The sequence below is a fragment of the Rhinopithecus bieti genome, unplaced genomic scaffold, assembly GCF_001698545.2.
Source record: "Rhinopithecus bieti isolate Rb0 unplaced genomic scaffold, ASM169854v2 scaffold_5216, whole genome shotgun sequence".
In the NCBI taxonomy this organism is placed as follows: Eukaryota; Metazoa; Chordata; class Mammalia; order Primates; family Cercopithecidae; genus Rhinopithecus; species Rhinopithecus bieti.
In genome coordinates this window covers 832327-850733 of record NW_016805021.1, presented here as the reverse complement: position 1 = coordinate 850733, position 18407 = coordinate 832327, and the positions used below count along the sequence as shown (strand labels likewise).

Below are 18407 nucleotides of genomic sequence, written 5' to 3'. Positions count from 1 at the left end.
GTATAGAGAGTGGAATTTTTTTTTTTAAATAAGAATAAAGGAGAGCACTGTTAAATATGCTTAAAGTACATATTCCCTCATAGACTAAAGGTGTACCCTGGATTGAAGCCAAAGCTCCATTATGCGTCTGTACATGCAGTGACCTGGAATAACTTTGATGATCATTTGAAACTTCTCTTGAATCTGTCTTCTCTAAGTGCTATGAAAGTGTAGTGATACTTTTAAACATAAAACCCCATTTAAAATTAAATGCCAGTACATGTTGGGAGCTCTAGTTCCTCTAGTGAATGATTCCAGTATTATGAGAAGATGCAACAAACAGCACATTCAGTAAAAGAGTACTCAAAGGATTTTAATAAAATTGCAATGGATTAAACTTTGCCATTGTAATTAGTTTCTGTTTCTGTAATCGTAACTTCTGTTTTAGTTGAACTGGTCATGAACCATTATAAGTTGCTGCTAATACCTGTTCCTCTTTGGTGGAAGGAATGACTTTAAGCCTCTGCTTTGATTAAAGGAATATATAAAATATGCTTATATTTGAAAAATACTATGAAATATAAAGAATAAGGAAATATCTTAAGTTCATCACTATTTGAGAGCCAAAATATATGGACCATAATTTATCTTATCAAAACATTTGAAGCCTAATTGTCAATTTAATATACAGAAGCCAGAGAGAATCATTTTTTTAAAAACGTTTATCAGTTCAGCCAGGCGTGGTATGCACCTATAGTCCCAGCTGCTCAGGAGCTAAGGTGGGAGGAGCTTGAGCCCAGTGGTTTGAGGCTGCGGTGAGTTATTACAATCACGTCACTGCACTGCAGCCTAGGTGATAATATCTAATGTGTCTGTTCTAGTTTGAATTATATGACCATTGGCCATGCCTACCCTACTTGATTCTCAGTGGTTTAATCCAGTCTGCTGAATTAATGCTGCCTGAAGAATGTAACATTACTGTGGAATTTAGCAAAAGAACGGTTAAGTGGGATAATTGATAATAGGTTAAATAGGAAAATCGATAGTAGTAGAAACTTGGTTGGTCATAGCTTTTGTTTTTATTTGAGGGAGGTGTAAGAGACTGGTTAAAAGTTTGAGTCAGACAAACCTAGATATAAATTACTTTTCTGTTGCCATGTAATACACTTGGTTGTTTAATACAAGTGTGTTTATATGTTTGTAACATGAGTATTACGTTACTTATAGAATCATTGATCATCATCAATAAATACGGTAACGACACAGTGTCAGGTCATGGTTAGTAATGGGAGTTCTAGAATCTGAATTTGAAATTGGGCTCCAACCCTTAATAGTTTTCTTAGCTTAGGCAAGTCACTGTTTTTCTTCCTCTATAAAATGAGAATGAGAACAATATGTTCTTATTAGGAATATTGTGAGAATTAAATGAGGATTACAGAGTACTTAGCATATAGTAGATAATAGATAAATATTAACAACTGATGTGGTTGTAATGGGGAGGATGATGATGTAAGGCCTTAACATCGTGTCTGGCACTAACAGTTGTCTTTAAAAATGCAGATGTCTTAATTGTATATTTATACAATATGTATTTGAAAAATACTGTGCATCAGAATTCTGCATCAGAATTCCCTGAAAGACTTGCTAAAACTCAGGTTGGTGAGCTCCACTCCCAGACTTTCTGATTTAGTAGGTCTAAGATGGTACCCAAGTATTTATGTTTCTAACAAGTTTCTAGAAGATACCGAAGCTATTCCTATGTTAGATATTATATTGTAGAATATTATATATGCCTAATTCAGTTGTGAGTTTTATTTTAATTTTTTAGCCATTTACATTTTAGTCATTTCAAAGTATTTAGCCTGGTTTTCATTAAAATAACCACTCTAGTTTTGCATTCAAAATCAGTAGTTTACATGGTACTTAATTCAGTTTTACAGTTATATAAATATAATTGGCATAAACAGGTTTGGGACACATACAGCTGACTCTTGGTAAGCATTTGATGCAGCTCGTGGTTGCAAAATATTCAAGCAGAGTGACAGTTAATCCACTAACCCTAAGCATCAATCAACCAGTATACTTTACATAGCGAAGGAAGAGCATAAATTAATCCAGAAAGTCAGATTATAAGAACTTCTGTGGTTGTCACAAAATGGATTTCAGAAATGGTGGCTCTGGATGGTGACCAACTAGAGGAAAAATGTATGACTGAGGATATGAGGATCTTGTTTGAGAGCTCAGCCTCATCTTCCTTTATGTATCCTCCTGCTGTCTTCTTTCTTTCCGTTCTCACTGCCATAGGATCTCAACACTATTAGCTCCTCCCCCAATTTTTCTGTCAGACCCTCTGCTCAGAAAACAGTGGTGGTTCTCATCTTTGTTTAAGTATAAAACACTAGAATGGACTGAGTCTTCCGTGAATTTTTGTTAAATGGTAAAGAAAGGGCCCTATTTTCCTTAAGCCAACAAGGTTGAAACTGTAATGGGAATTTCAGGTTTTATTGGCATGAAATGGAAGGTGGTAGTGATATTTGGTATAGTGGGTCATGGCAGTGCTGCTGCGAACCTCCCCAGCCCACCCTTCCAATATGCAGTAGGTCACTGATAACACCCTAAAGGCTTGTCCTAGAGTGAGGGTCAAGGTCAATTTTTTTTCCATGTGTCCCAGAATATTTCTCATTTTTTGACTTTTGAGCCAAAATTTCATTTGTGGGTTTTATTTTAATTTTAAGTTACCCACTTCACAAATGGGTAGGAAGAGAGAATTCTTAAGAAGCATTTCCTGAATCTCACATCTGTGCTCAGGTGCCTTTTTTATAATAAGTTGCATCTGTTAGTTTTGGTTTCCTTGATATTCTCTCAGATTTGTACTTCTAAACATGTATTTTTTCTTCAGTGCTAGTGTTCTTTTTCTTACTGTAGATTATTTGTTTCGGTGGGAATTATAGGGAGAGTTTCTCAGAAACAAAATGAGATGTAAGTGGTTTTATTTTCTCAAAGGAAGGATATAAAGTCAATAGAAAGGATCATTTGATCTGTCTTTATTTCTGTTTTATTTTTTTGCTTTTTATTCATTTTCCTTATCAGCTTTGGGTATACACCACACACACCAGGGGCACACACACACACACAACCCCAAAAAAGAATAACCCTGAACGTAGGATGTGTAGGAAATTACCACAAAATTTAGATTCACGCACAAAGAGAATAGCAGCTAGAACACTTCATCATCTGAAATTCAGCACAATACTGTTGCAAGTAACTATTTTCTAGCATATGCAAACTTTCTGGAAAGTTTATACACAGAATACTTCTGGCTACCTCCTGGGCGCCTCTGGAGGGAAAAGAGGTTTCAATTCCTTTTGTGCCTCATGCCGTACTGTTGGAATTTTTTTCTTATGTCTCATCCAGTAAACTACTAATTTTATATTTAACAACTGACTCTTTAAAAAACCCAAGTTCTCAATTGTCAAATAAAAAATTAAAAAAATTAAAAAAAAAAAAAATACCATGCTTTGAGTGGGCTTTTGTTTTCATTTTAGGTATAATGACCTAGGATAACTATGCCTTTACTTAAATATAACTAATATTCAAGTTTTCTGAAGAAAAACTTGCTGCTTTGAGATGTTAGGATTGCTACAACCTCTATCCCTTTCTTTCTCCCCTTCTTAACTTGCCCCTGGGAATAGTCTTTCTACTTTAGTAGCATTAACATTTGTAGCCTCCCCAAGTTCCATGCCTCAAACCCTGCTCCCTCTTATGTTACCCTCATCCCAGAAGATGGTAACAACCAGGAGTCAAACTGCTACTGCTCTTCCTCTCTCTCTTTTGATCCTAATGTATTTTTGCACACTCTTGTCAACCAGTTCCAGCAAATCCCTGAGTTAATCCTTAATTACTAACCCTGGTTATGCCCTTTAAGTTTAATAGGTAATTTGCTTATTTTTATTTTTATTTTTTATTTTGAGATGGAGTCTTGCTCTATTGCCCAGGCTGGAGTGCAGTGGCATGATCTCTGCTCACTGCAACCTCCACCTCCTGGGTTCAAGCAATTCTCCCACCTCAGCCTCCCGAATAGCTGGGACTACAGGCACCTGCCATCATGCCCAGCTAATTTTGTTTGTATTTTTGTAGAGATTGGGTTACATCATGTCAGCCAGGCTGGTCTTGAACTCCTGACCTCAGGTGATCCCCCTGCCTTGGCCTTCTAAAGTGCTGGGATTACAGGTGTGAGCCACTGCGCCCAGCCGGTAATTTGTTTCTCTTATCATTTCTACTGAACTGAATCTTCAGCAATTTAACTGTTTAGTAGTTTGCACATTCAATGTTTTATTATTTTAGTTTGGCTTGGCCTGTCTTGGAGAGTAATAAGCCTGATTTGTTAATACCAGAGATTATTATTTTATGGTTTCTTACTGGCTGGTTAAATTTTTTCTGACTAATTAATATGGTCCATAACTGACCTAGAAGTAGTCGGTTTGTGATTGCTATTCCCATTATTCACTTAATAGGATTTGACTTTGTTGTAAAACATTTTTATATTGTCACATTATACTGTAGATTTTATTCGTGCATTGACTGTCAGCTAATGGAAACAAAGCAGATTTAGGAGAAAGATTTAATAAAAACGAAATTAAAGATCAAAATAGAGGTTCTACTGAAAATTGAAAAATGGTTAAGTGATAATGTGGAATTAAGAAAGTATCCTTTTGATCTTTAACAGCTTGTATAGTTTATAGCATTATGGAACTATTAATTAAAATACTTAAATGTGAAATAAAATACATACAGCAGTATAAAACCAGAAGTCCCAAAAACGTAAGTCTCACCACATTAATATTTACATATTTTTTTCTAGCACTTCATGTGTAACATTCTAAATGTGAAGGATATAAATATCATAACCCAGTTACTGTTTTACATTCTGAGTTTTAAAAATTATATGCATTTTGCTACATTGCTCATATTTGTCTTGTTTTTATTAGAGGAAATCTTGTATTTTTTTAAGTTGACAAATTATGATCATTCCTAACCACTGTCCTGTTGGACACTTATTTTTTGCCCCCAAATATAGACAGATATTTCAATTGTGACATTTTATTGCCCAGGGATCATAAGAGGTCCACCAAGCTGCTCTTTAACAGTCTGGTTTTAGCACCTCCCCTAGTTAATAGGTCTATCAAATGACTCCTCATTCTGATTTCCAATATCAAATTTGGTTAATCCGATGGTGGCAGACATAAGTGTCAGCTTGAGCTTCCTTTTAAATTCAATTTATTTAAAATGAAATAAATTTTAATGCTATTTAAATAAATTTACTTTGAAAGACAAATCTTAATGAAAAGTAGAAATAAGACAGGAAATTTTGTGAAGAAAAATAATTCCATTATGAGTACCAGACAAGGTAAGCTGAAATGCACTAACATCATTATAGATAATAGGTTATAGAGACATTTCTTCTTGCTTTTCTAAGTAGCTCTATAGGGATTGAAAAGTAGGGCAGATAAAACGTACTGCAAATTTCATTCACCCCTTTCCTCATCCTCCCCCTCTCTTCATCCAGTTCTTCTCCTATACCCCTTCCATTATCTACTTCTTCCACCAGAATCACATCTTCGTGTGTTTTTGTGCATCTTTTCTTCTGAAGTATAGTAATTCTTTGAATATCTTTTATTCCGACCAATTAGTTATATAAACCAAACATTTTTCGGTTATTTGAAACTGTTTCTAAATTGCATTATATTTCCATTTCTAAATTGTATGTTTCAGAGAGTTTTCTTGTGAGTAGCCCAGCTTCAAAAATTTTTTCTCATAGCTTGCCATGAATAAAAAATAAAAATTTCCATGTTTTATTTTTTAAGTCTTTGACTCAAATTTCAGTTGAAATTTGGTTCATCAGTTAGCATACATCAATGGCAGTTTTAACCTAAAGATGATATTGTGTACTTTAACAAAAGTGTAACTATTCTTTATCCTCCACCCCCTTTTTTAAAGGAATCTGCAGGTGGGGATCTTCAATCTCCTTTAACACCAGAAAGTATCAACGGGACAGACGATGAAAGAACACCTGATGTGACACAGAACTCAGAGCCAAGGGTTGAACCAACTCAGAATGCATTGCCATTTTCACATAGGTACAGATTCAATTCAGCAATCATGATTAAGTAAATGTGTAAATATGGAAATGTTTGGTTTCAGGAACCCTTGTAGTTACAAGCTTTGAGTGGAAATTCTAGGTTGACTTTGACTTTTTTTTTTTTTTTTTTTACTGCTTCTGTTAACCTCAGAAATGAAATACACAAACTTTTTATTAATTTATAGTTTATAGTTGCATAGATGGACTGCAGTGAACATTTCCTTTATGTAGAAAAGGAGCACTAGGCTAATTACAGTACAAATTGTTTTCAGTGAAATAAAATCTTGTAAGTTGCTTCTACCTGTCTTTTAACATAGCCTCTAAAAGGCCTGCTTTATTAACCTGGTTTCTATTTTTGTGTATGTTCTTGAAGGTTGTAAGTTGGAATTTTTTTTTTTTTAAGTAGGCTTTCCACTCTGAAATTAAGCTTTATCATAGTCTGAGGTGATCTCACCACATGATTTCACGGAAGGAAACAGTGGGATAACTTTTAGCATGGGTTTGTTAATGTTAATGGCAGATTTATCTTTGTACACCAACTAACAGGAGATAAGTCTTCACTTGCTTTTGAATTTTAAAAGAATCTGATAACTCTGAAAACATATAATTTATCCTAAATGTGTTCCAAACCAGTTACATTAATTATTGGCTATACTTGGTATATTTGGGATGTAAGGAGGTCTGTGCAATTGCAATCTTGAAAATGTAAAACAAATACCTATCAGTCATCCATTTTAAAGTTAATTTTTTATCCTTCTTTGGAAACTTTTCACTAGGTTAGTTTTAGTTAAAATTAGGAAAACAATTTTCCTTCATTGTACGTTTCTTTTGGGGACCAATTAAAAAAAATCCTTTGGCATATTAAGCAAAATTGAAGTGAAGTGAGATACTCTTCAACTGTCTTTCTCATGAGAATTTTTATTTTGATTGAAATTTGTTGAATATTAAGGGCATAGGATTAAATATAGTAGAGGCTAACATTGAGAGACCTCATTGTCAGGCTGAGGAAGAAGAAAAAATTAGTTAAGATTTTTTAAGGAATGGCCAGGTGCAGTGGCACATGCCTGTAATCCCAGCACTTTGGGAAGCTGAGGTAGGAGGATCACTTAAGGCCAGGAGTTTGAGACCAGCCTGGGCAACATAGTGAGACCCCTGTCTCTACAAAAATGTAAAAACTTAGGCCAGGCATGGTAGTGCACACACCTCTTAGCTGCTTGGGAGGCTGAGGCAGGAGGATCACTTGAGCCTGGGAATCCAAGGCTGCAGTGAGCTATGATTGTGCCACTGTACTGCAGCCTGGGTGACAAAGTAAGACCTTGTCTATAAAAAACAAAAAGTTTGTTTAGGAATGAACAGAGGAAAACTGACTATGAGGCTATTCTAATTTGTTGCTAACAGTGCTAATAATTTTACGTAAAACAGTAGATATATTGTGGAGTTATAGATTTATTGTTTTATTGTGGTATAACCATATTTTCTATTTATAGTTATAAAGATGACTGAACACATGAAAATTTTAGTTCTTTCGATCTGAATAATATGTTTACATTATATAGTCTTTTAAAATATGCAGTTACAAGTAAATAATCATATTAGTATGCAATTTAAACAAATATTTTACTATATTGAGGAAAGGAAAAATTTTCTTGCTATTAAATTAGATTTAACATATCCATTTAATAAACAGACTTACAACTTCACCAAATGTAATTATATACTTGATTTCTTTGGCTTATCTGTGTTGAATACTGTAGCATTTAGAAATAAGAAATTTTGTATTTAACATTTGTAAAAGCTATTTGTAGTTTACTTTATGCACCTAAAATTTTCCAATGTCTACAATTTTGTCAATCCTTGGTATTTGGAGTTACTACCTGGAATTGGTCTTCTCCATAGTTTTTCTCTGTTCTCAAGAGTCTTTAATAAGAGTTACTTTGACTTGAAGTACATAGCTGCTTTGACTACTGGAATTTATAGATGAGTCATGAAGATACTTGACGGAGTTCTGAATATAAAACTTAACAGGTCAATTTAAGTTTTTAATTATGTGAGAGGTATTACATAATCTTGTAGTTCTTGTTGAAAAATACTTCACAGGATTTTTTAAGACATTCTCTGAACTTGTTTTGGTTTTACGTTAGTCAATATTAATTAGTATTCAGCTAGTTAGTAGACTGAAAACAAAATTTCCACCTGAGGTGTAGAACATTGAGTATTTTAAGTTAATGCTAGAATCCCAGAATATCAGAGCTAGAAGAGACCTCAGAGATGATATAATCCATGATTTTCCGAACTGTGGTAGTTTGATATCAGTTTAATAGGCCATTTGTGGCTTTCTGAAAAATGAAATATAATGAAACCAAAGAGAAAACATTAGAGTAAAACTCATATTGAGAGTAGAAACTGTTTCAGTAGTGTACGTATATGTGTGTGTGCTGATTATAGTGTAAAATGTCAAAGTTTGAAAGTGTGTGCCTTTGGCATGTGGAAGACTAAATCCCAGAGGTTGGATGAGTTGCCTAAGTCACACAGTTCATTAGTAACAAATGTGAGTCTACAGCTCAGCTCTGATCCTGGTATGCACTGTCAGTTACAGTTCATTAGGCAAATACCCAATACAAGCACATTGTTGTGTCAGGAAGTTAGTAACTGTTCCTGTCCTGGGAGACCTGTATAGAAATAAGATCCATGTTTCATGATTAGAAAAAGAATATTAAAATAAATTTTATTGAAATCTAAAACTCACAAGTTTTTTAACTGGGCACACTATTATTTTTTCCCATCGCAAAGGAACACAATTAACTATTTATTTATTTATTTATTTATTTAGAGACAGTCTCACTCTGTTGCCCAGGCTGGAGTGCAGTGGCTCAATCTCGGCTCACTGCAAGCTCCACCTCCCGGGTTCACACCCTTCTCCTGCCTCAGCCTCCTGAGTAGGTGGGACTACAGGCACCCGCCACCACGCCGGGCTAATTTTTTGTATTTTTAGTAGAGATGAGGTTTCACCCTGTTAGCCAGTATGGTCTCGATCTCCTGACCTCATGATCCACCCGCCTCAGCCTCCCAACGTGCTATAAAATCTTAAGTTTTTAATGCTTAGACTATATTGTCTTCCTTCTCCAATATGTGTTTTAGCAGAAAATAATCAATAGCAAAAAATTTTTTTGCCAGTATTTCTGTTTTAGTTGATTCCATTTAACTGCTGAATAAGGAGCAAAATCACTGGAATGTCTACGTTCTAAAAAAAGATGGAGGGGGATAAAGGAAACAGTGATCTAGTCAGTCAGATTAATTAAGAGTTGACTGTAGTAACAGCTACTTAGCAAGCTATTTGTTCTTTTCTTAAAATTCAAATTTTATGACTAAACCTCATGAATTTGTTAATTAACATATCAAAAGAAGGTCCTGCTTTTCATTTAGCACTGAAAGTTTTAGTAATGTGGTTACAGTTTGTTCTTTAAGTCTTTCTTAAAAAGTTACTTAGCTTTAGAGAAATAAGCAAGATTTAAAACATTTTTAATATTTATAACTTTTTATTATAAAAATTTTCAAGCATACATGAGAGAGAAAATACTGTAATGAACTCATATAAACATGTCACCTGCCTTCAACAGTTATGAAAAAATGGCCAGTCTTGTTTCATCTCTGCCCTCATCTACTCCTCCTCCACTGTGTTATTCTTAAAACAAATTCACAAATACTTTTCTAAAATTACTTTTGAACTTTTGAAAAACATATTTACTAAGCTATTACAACTTTTTGTATTATACCTGATTCAGTGGCATTATAGATTACCTTGAATCATTTACTACTTTCTTTGATTTTTAGCTATGCAGCTGAACTAAATTTTAAATGTATGAGCTGCTCAATACTCCTTAGTCAAGTGCTATAGTACTGTATTATATCCTTGTCATAAACTATGCAAAAATATTCTTATTGAATAAGCTTCAGTGAATTGATACTGTTTTAGTGTACTTATTTTTAAAGTTTAGAGATGTGTAAAAAAGGGAGATACATGAGGATGAAATGTTTACTGATTTTTTGGGGGGGAAATGTTATTAAATTTTATCTAAATTGCTGTTTATCTTTTTTTTAACCTAAATGATAATGTCTTTTGAGATTGAGCAGGTATACACTTGAAAATCCTTTGAAACCAATCTTAGATTAGTTATATATCAAGAAAAGTAGCTATATACTAATAGACTGGCATATACGTAAGAGGGAAGGTTTGGTTCTCTTTCCAGGGAATTCTTGTTTGCTTCATAGCATCAACTGTCTGGAATTCTAGAATTTACTTTTTTGTTTTGTTTTGTTTTGTTTGTTTTTTAAATAAATAATAATAGATTTTCTAAAAAAGATTTAAAGCCACTGAAAATTATCTTGGAAATAGTTGATTTTATAGTATTCTAGTGCTGTCACAATGTAATACTGAAAACTTAAAGTTTTCATTTTGTTCATTACAATTTTTTGATCCTCAAATATGGTACAATATTGATAAATAATTGTTGTCATATTTTCAAGAGTTTAGAAAAGATATACATTAGCAGTTTGTGAAGCTATTTTTGTACTGATAAATTTTAATAACAGTTTGATTACCTTAATAGAAAATGGGCTCTTTTAAACACTGATAACACTGATTATATTTAGATTCTTCTAATGTTTAGATAATGTGTTCTCATGGTGCTTCTAGAATTTATGTATTTTGGGGGATATTGCATGTACCTTCTATTCTGTTAAAGAGATTGTTTTCTGCCACATTGTGTGTTTCCAACAGATAATCATTAAAGGATGTATGCAGAAATACTTCTTTCTAGCATATTAGTCTTGCTTTAAATCAGTATAACTACAGTTTTATCAAAATGTATGACATCTGTATGGGTTTACTCCGTGTGTATTTATCATCAGAGTTTTAGAAACACTTTACTTTAAAACTATGACTAGGAATTTTTGTGCAATTTCAAAAACTAAATTTCCCTGGAAATTTTACATAGCATTTTAACTAAATGCTAGTTAAATACAAAAACATCAAAATAAGTACAACATTTTTATATTTACCAGAATAAATGCAAACTAAAATACAAAAGGAAGTGCTTACTCTTTTTTTTTTTTTTTTTTTTTCTTGAGATGGAGTCTCACTCTCTTGCCCAGGCTGGAGTGCAGTGGTGTGATCTCGGCTCACTGCGACCTCCACCTCCCGGGTTCAAGCCATTCTCCTGTCTCAGCCTCCCAAGTAGCTGGGATTACAGGCTTACACCACCACGACCGGCTAGTTTTTGTATTTTTAGTAGAGACAGGGTTTCACCATGTAAGCCAGGCTGGTCTCAAACTCCTGGCCTCAAATGATCCGCCTGCCTCAGCCTCCCAAAGGGGATTACAGACATGAGCCACCACGCCTGGCCCTGATCTTAAATATAGTTTGGATTTACTGTACTTTTAAGATGATAAAAACAGGAAAAAAGTGATTGGCTGTTAAGAGCTCTCAGGTACTATATTCTCCACACTGTGATATGTTTCCCTTTTTAATGGATAGTAAGCAAATCTTAGATTATAGTAATAAACTAAAGTAGAAGTAATTTCTGTGGATAACTTTTGTTTGGATAAGACTGCGTACTGTATATAAAGCTGGGACTTGATTTCAGAAGAAGTGACTTTATCATTGATATAATTGTAGGTGAAAATTTTAAGTTATAGGATTCTCCTTAATAATTGACTTAAATATCATTATTCCTCCATCAAAACTCAAAACTAGATTAGATTTTCCAGATTAACTTGAAGGCAAGCAACATTTGTGAGAGATCATAATTCAACAATTTAGAGATGGCAGACATTTTTTACTATAATTGTGAACAATAGTATTTTATAAGAAGTATGTAGTAATTTGGTCATTTACACTGTTCTGCATTCTCTGGAAACTGAGAAGCAGTTTGTTTATTTTAAAATAAGATGAAATAAGAAATATAATTTAGTGACTAAGTGTTTATTAGCTTTCTGAATAGATACATTTACATTTTCATGTCTTGAATTTTTTTAAAGAACTAGTGTTTATTCTCTAAAGATTTTGAGGTAAAAGTTAAAATTTGCTACACCATTTTGTCAAGCACTATCACTTGATATAGATTATTCACAAGAAAAAAACCATGTGAGATAAAGACATTATTAACCCACCTCCAATGGCGATTAGACCCTTCCTCTTCTTCACCTCTGCCTTACTATTATAATTAATGGGAAAGAATGTTCATCAATCCATTCCTAGTGATTGTCAGTTTCTCTTTTCAAGAAGAGTGGCTGGAAATACAGGTGTGGTCATTTGCCATGGAACAGATTGATCCTAGATTAATTATGATCTCTTTCTTGTGGAGGGCTTAAAAAAATTCCTTTTTCCCCTCCACTTCTGTTTCTAGCCTGCTACAGTGGGGATTTCATTGGAAGGGAGGTAGGTGATATGGACAGTTTTGCTCTAGGACATAGCGAAGAATGTTTTTTTCCTTTGGATTTGGCCATCTTTTCTCTTAACCAAAATAGTTAGGGCCAAGATAAAGGTGTAAACCTAGGCAGAGGCCAGGCAAGCCACAAAATGCGTGACATTTGTGTTATATGTGACAGTAAATAGTGGTGAGGCCTTTGGTAAAATGGAGTGGGCAGGGTTCACCTAAACATATTACAGCTTTTTAAAATGAAGCCAAACGAGGTTGGAGACTAGGTAACCCATATAGTTTCTAGTCTACGTCTTTAAAAGGAATCTCTGCAAAGATTGGATCCATTCTTGCATCATGGGGATAATAAATAAGAGTCACACTTCATGTGGAAATAAGGACACAATCACTGATATTGAGAGTGGTCATTCTCCAGGTACTGCCTTCTTTGTAGAATGTGTCAAATGTAGATATGACTGAACAGTTTAAATAAATGTACATTGTACTTTTGTTTTCTGTCTGCCATTTTCCATTTAGAGTTTAGCTTGGCCGTGTATTCGCTGTTGACAAAATTGTTAGGTTTTGGGATCCTGTTTTATTATATCTCAGCTTTATTGAGATATAATTCACGTACTAAATAACTTAACTACCTAAGGTATACAATTCAGTGGTTTTTAGTATATTCACAGAATTGCATAACCATCTCCACAGTGAATTTTAGAACATTTTCATTACTCCCCACCCCCAAAAAACCCTGTACTCATTAGTAGTCATTCTCCCTATACACCTCCACTCTCCCTCCACCTACCCTAGGCAACCACTAAATCAACTTTCTGTCTCTATAGATTTGCTTATTCTGAACATTGTGTATAAATAGAATCATAATACATGGTCTTTTGTGACTGGCTCCTTTCACTTAGCATGTGTTGTTTGTTTGTCTGTTTTGAGTCTTGCTCTGTCACCCAGGCTGGAGTGCAGTGGTACGATCTCGGCTCACTGCAATCTCCATTTCCTGGGTTCAAGCAATTCTCCTTCCTCAGCCTCCCAAGTAGCTGGGATTACAGGAGTGCGCCACTATGCCGGCTAATTTTTATATTTTTTGTAGAGATGGGGTTTCACCATCTTGGCTAGGCTGGTCTTGAATTCCTGACCTCAAGTGATATACCCGCCTCGGCCTCCCAAAGTGTTGGGATTACAGGTGCGAGCCACTGCACCCAGGCAGCATGTGTTTTTAAGGTTGATCCATGTTATAGAATATATCAGTATTTCATTTCCTTTTCTTGTCTCATGTTCTTGTTCTGTGGATATACCATATTTTATTTATCCATCCATCAGCTGATAGACTCTTTGGTTGTTTCCACTTTTTGAAAGTTCCAGTATTATGAATAATGCTGTTATAAACATTTGTGTATGAGTTTTTGTGCAGACATATGTTTTCAATTCTCTTGAGTATATACCTAAGAGTAGAATCACTGGGTTGTGTGGTAATTCTATGTTTAGCCTTTGGAGGAACTGCAAAGCAGCTGTGCCATTTTGCATTCCCATCAGCACATATATAAGGATTCCGATTTCTCCATGTTATCAGCACTTGTTATTGTCTTTTTTATTATAGCTATCCTGGTTTAAGTGTGAAGTGGTATCTCATTGTGGTTTTGTTTTGTATTTCCTTGATGGCTAATGATACTGAGCATATTACCATGTGCCTTATTAGTGACTTGTGCATATTCTTTGGAAAAATGGCTGTTCAGATCCTTTGCTCATTTTTAATTAGATTATTTGTCTCTTTGTTGTTGAGTTGTAGTTCTTTATAATTTCTAGTTATTAACCTCCTACCAGATAATTGATTTTTAAATATTTTCTTCAGTTCTATTGTCTTTTCACTAATTTTTTTCTCTTTTTTTGGTGCTTTGCAGCACAAATGTTTTAAATTTTTAAATAAGTCTAATTCATTTTTTTCATGCTTACACTTTTGGTGTCATATCTAAGAAATCACTGCCTAATCTAAGGCTACAGTGATAAACACATATGTTTTCTTCTGAGAGTTTTATAGTTTTGGCTCTTAGATTTAGGTCTTTGGTCCATTGATTTTTATATATGATGTGAGATAGAGGCCCACATCTATCCAGTTGTTCCAGCACCATTTGTTGAAAAGACTGCTTTTTATACACTGAACTGTTTTGGCACCCTTGTCAAAAATCAGCTGATGGTAAATATGAGGGTTTATTTCTGGAATCTTAATTATGTCCCATTGGTCTCAATGTTTATGCCAGTACTACACTTTCTTTTTTTCAGACAGAGTCTTGCTTTGTCACCCAAACTGGAGTGCAGTGGGGCCATCTCGGCTCACTGCAACCTCCGCCTCCTGGGTTCAAGCGATTTTCATGCCTCAAAGTGATTCTCATGCCTCAGCCTCCTGAGTAGCTGGGACTATAGACAGGCGCCACCACCCCTAGCTAATTTTGTATTTTTAGTAGAGGCAGGATTTCGCCATGTTGGCCAGGCCGGTCTTGAACTCTTGACCTCAAGTGATCCTCCTGCCTTGGCTTTCCAAAGTGCTGGGATTACAAGTGTGAGCCACTGTGCCTGGCCTACACTGTCTTAATTAATTTATCTTTGTAGTTAATTTTGAAATTGGGAAGTATGATCACTTCTGCATTATTTTCAAGATTGTTTTGACTCTTCTCAGTACTTAGAATTTCCCTATGAATTTTAGTGCCTAGAAATTGTATATGAATTTCCTTCTGTGTTTCTTCAATGAAACCAATTGGGATTCTGATAAGGATTGTATTGAATGTGTAGATCAGTTTGGAGCTCATGGCCAAAATATTCCTCTTAATGTTAACTTTTGTGATCCACGAACATGAGCTGTTTTCCCATTTATTTGGAGCTGCTTTAATTAATTTCAACAATGTTGTTGTTTGGTTTTCAGAGTATAGATTTTCTCCTTTTGCTAAATTTATTCAGATTTTATTCTTTTTGGTGCTATTATAAGTGAAATTGTTTTGTTACTTTCACTTTTGAATTGTTCATTGTTAGTATATAGAAAGACAATTGATTGTTGTATAATGATCTTGTATCCTACAAACTTACTGAACTCATTTATTAGTCTTAATCATTTTTAGGGGGTTCCTTAGGATTTTCTATACATAAAATTATATCATCTATAAATAAAGATAGTTTACTTTCTGCTTTCCTATCAGGATATCTTTTCTTTCTCTCTCTTTTTTTTAAACTCATTGCTCTAGCTAGAACCTGTAGTACAGTGTTGAATAGAAGTGACAAGAGTGGACATCTTAATCTTGTTCCTGATAGAAGGAAAGCATTGAGTCTTTTACCATTAAGTATGATGTTAACTGTATGTTTTTCATGGATGCTCTTTATCAGGGTGAGGAAGTTCCCCTATATTCCTAGTTTTTTAGTGTTTGGTTTTTTCTATTAATGTTTGTTCCTATTGATTAATGATTTCCTCTTATACCCTCACAACATGATGGCTTTAGGAATTTATTCTTTGATAAATAGAGCAATATGCTTTTTTATGTTTATTTCTTAAAAGCTAATTGATGGTTTATTTTAAAGGAAAAATGAGCTGGACTAAAGAGGAAGAATTCTTACTGAAATATCACTATCTTTAAGAGCTCTTCACTGAGTATCAGTTTTCCTATGTAAAAATATGAAACCTTCCTGTCTTCTAGCATTTTATCTCTCCAAAATAGGTGAGGTAGCTCTTATAGAGACTGGGAATGGGGGTACATTTGCTGTCTGACTTTTAAAGAGGTTTAGTTGATTTTTTTCCTTTAATGTTTTTTTAATTGAAAGAAAATAATACAAAAAAACCTTTTTTTAAGAAAGAAAGAAGATTGTAAACATTACATGGCAAAACCCCGTCTCTACCAAAAATATGAAAATTATCTGAGCATGGTAGTGCACACCTGTAATCCCAGCTACTCAAGTGGCTGAGGCATGAGAATCGCTTGAACCTGGGAGACGAAAGTTGTGGTGAGCTAAGATCGTGCCACTGTACTCCAGCCTGGGTGACAGAGCGAGACTCTGCCTCAAAAAAAAAAAAAACCCGAAAAACAAACAAACACAAAAAAACTTGATAAATTATAAGATTATTCCAATGAATATAAAGCATGTTCTTATTAAATATGAATAAAATACACATTCTAAAATTATGTTTCAAATAACTCTTATTTCTAGTGTAATTATTACTCTAGAAAAGACTTAACTTGTGTTTTCCCTTATTGCATTATATAAATGTCAGCTGATGATTATTTTAAAGGACCAATTATATGGTCAATACTTGTTTTACATGGACAGTGTTCTACCTAGTTTTTATTATAGAAGGTTTGTTTTTCTGGATACATGTTTTGAGTATTCAGCATACTTGTATATTAACCTTCAAGCAGTATATCAATGCCATAATTATGTCAAAGGATATTTTAAAGGCTGCTGTATGTACAAAGTACAGAATTAAGTCACTAAACCCAATTTTTTAAATTTTTATTTTTATGGATACATTATAGTTGTACATATTTATTGGGGTACATGTGATATTTTGATACAAACATATAATGTATAACAATCAAATCTGGGTAGCTGAATATCTGTTACCTCAAACATTTATCATTTCTTTGTGCTAGGAACATTCCCCATATACTCTAGTCATTTTGATATACATAATAAATTATTGTTAACTATAGTTGCCTTACTGTGCTACCAAACTCTAGATCTTACTTCTTCTATCTAACTATTTTTATTCCCATCAATCAACCCCTTTTTATATCGCCCTCCCCACTACCCTTCCCAGCTTCTGGTAATCATTCTATTCTCTACCTCCATGACATCAATTTTTTTTAGCTTCCACATATGAGTGAGAATATACAACATTTGTCTTTCTATGCCTGGCTTATTTCGTTTAACATAATGTTCTCTAGTTCCATTCACGTTGTTGCAAATGACAGGATCTCATTCTTTTTTATGGCAGAATAGTACTCCATTGTGTATGTGTAACACATATAGTACCACATATACACAATGTGGTACTATTGGTAGATATCCATTCATTGGTGGACACTTAGGTTGATTCCGTATCTTGACTATTATGAATAGTGCTGCAGTAAACATGGGAGTGCAGATAACTTTTTGATATACTGATTTCCTTTCTTTTAGATATGTACCCAGCAGTGGGATTGCTGGATCATGTGAGTTCTGTTTTTAGTCTTTTAAGGAACATCCACAGTTTTTCATAGTGGCTGTACTAATATACCTTTCCCACCAACAGGGTGTGAACTTTCCTCTTTCTATCCTCACCAGCATTTGCTATTTTCTGTCCCTTTGATAATAAATCCAAATCTTTCAAGTCTCATTTACCTGACACGCCAAAGGGATTTTTTTTTTTAAATTTTCAACAGTAAAGATTCTCCATGACATTTAATGTGACATAGTTAATGGAGAAAGTTTCCCTTCATAGCTGCATTGGTATCTGTAACATGAGGCTATTGGAAATTTATATTAGCAAAAGTGTTTTCAGAAAGCTTATTTGATCTTATTCTTTTATTTTTATTTTATTTTTATTTTATTTTATTTTTGAGACAGAGTCTCGCTCTGTCGCCCGGGCTGGAGTGCAGTGACCGGATCTCAGCTCACTGCAAGCTCCGCCTCCCGGGTTTACGCCATTCTCCTGCCTCAGCCTCCCAAGTAGCTGGGACTACAGGCGCCCGTCACCTCGCCCGGCTAGTTTTTTGTATTTTTTAGTAGATACGGGGTTTCACCGTGTTAGCCAGGATGGTCTCCATCTCCTGACCTCGTGATCCGCCCGTCTCGGCCTCCCAAAGTGCTGGGATTACAGGCTTGAGCCACCACGCCCGGCC

General features: G+C 34.5%; 1 protein-coding gene across 1 annotated transcript in view; it reads left to right on the top strand.

Moving 5' to 3' along the window:
* HOMER1 (homer scaffold protein 1) overlaps window positions 1-18407 on the top strand; it is a 141046-nt gene that overhangs the window by 69092 nt on the left and 53547 nt on the right. Inside the window, 2 exon segments of the mRNA XM_017870906.1 lie at window positions 5977-6116; window positions 13154-13189. Of these exon segments, the coding sequence (XP_017726395.1) occupies window positions 5977-6116; window positions 13154-13189 (176 nt within the window).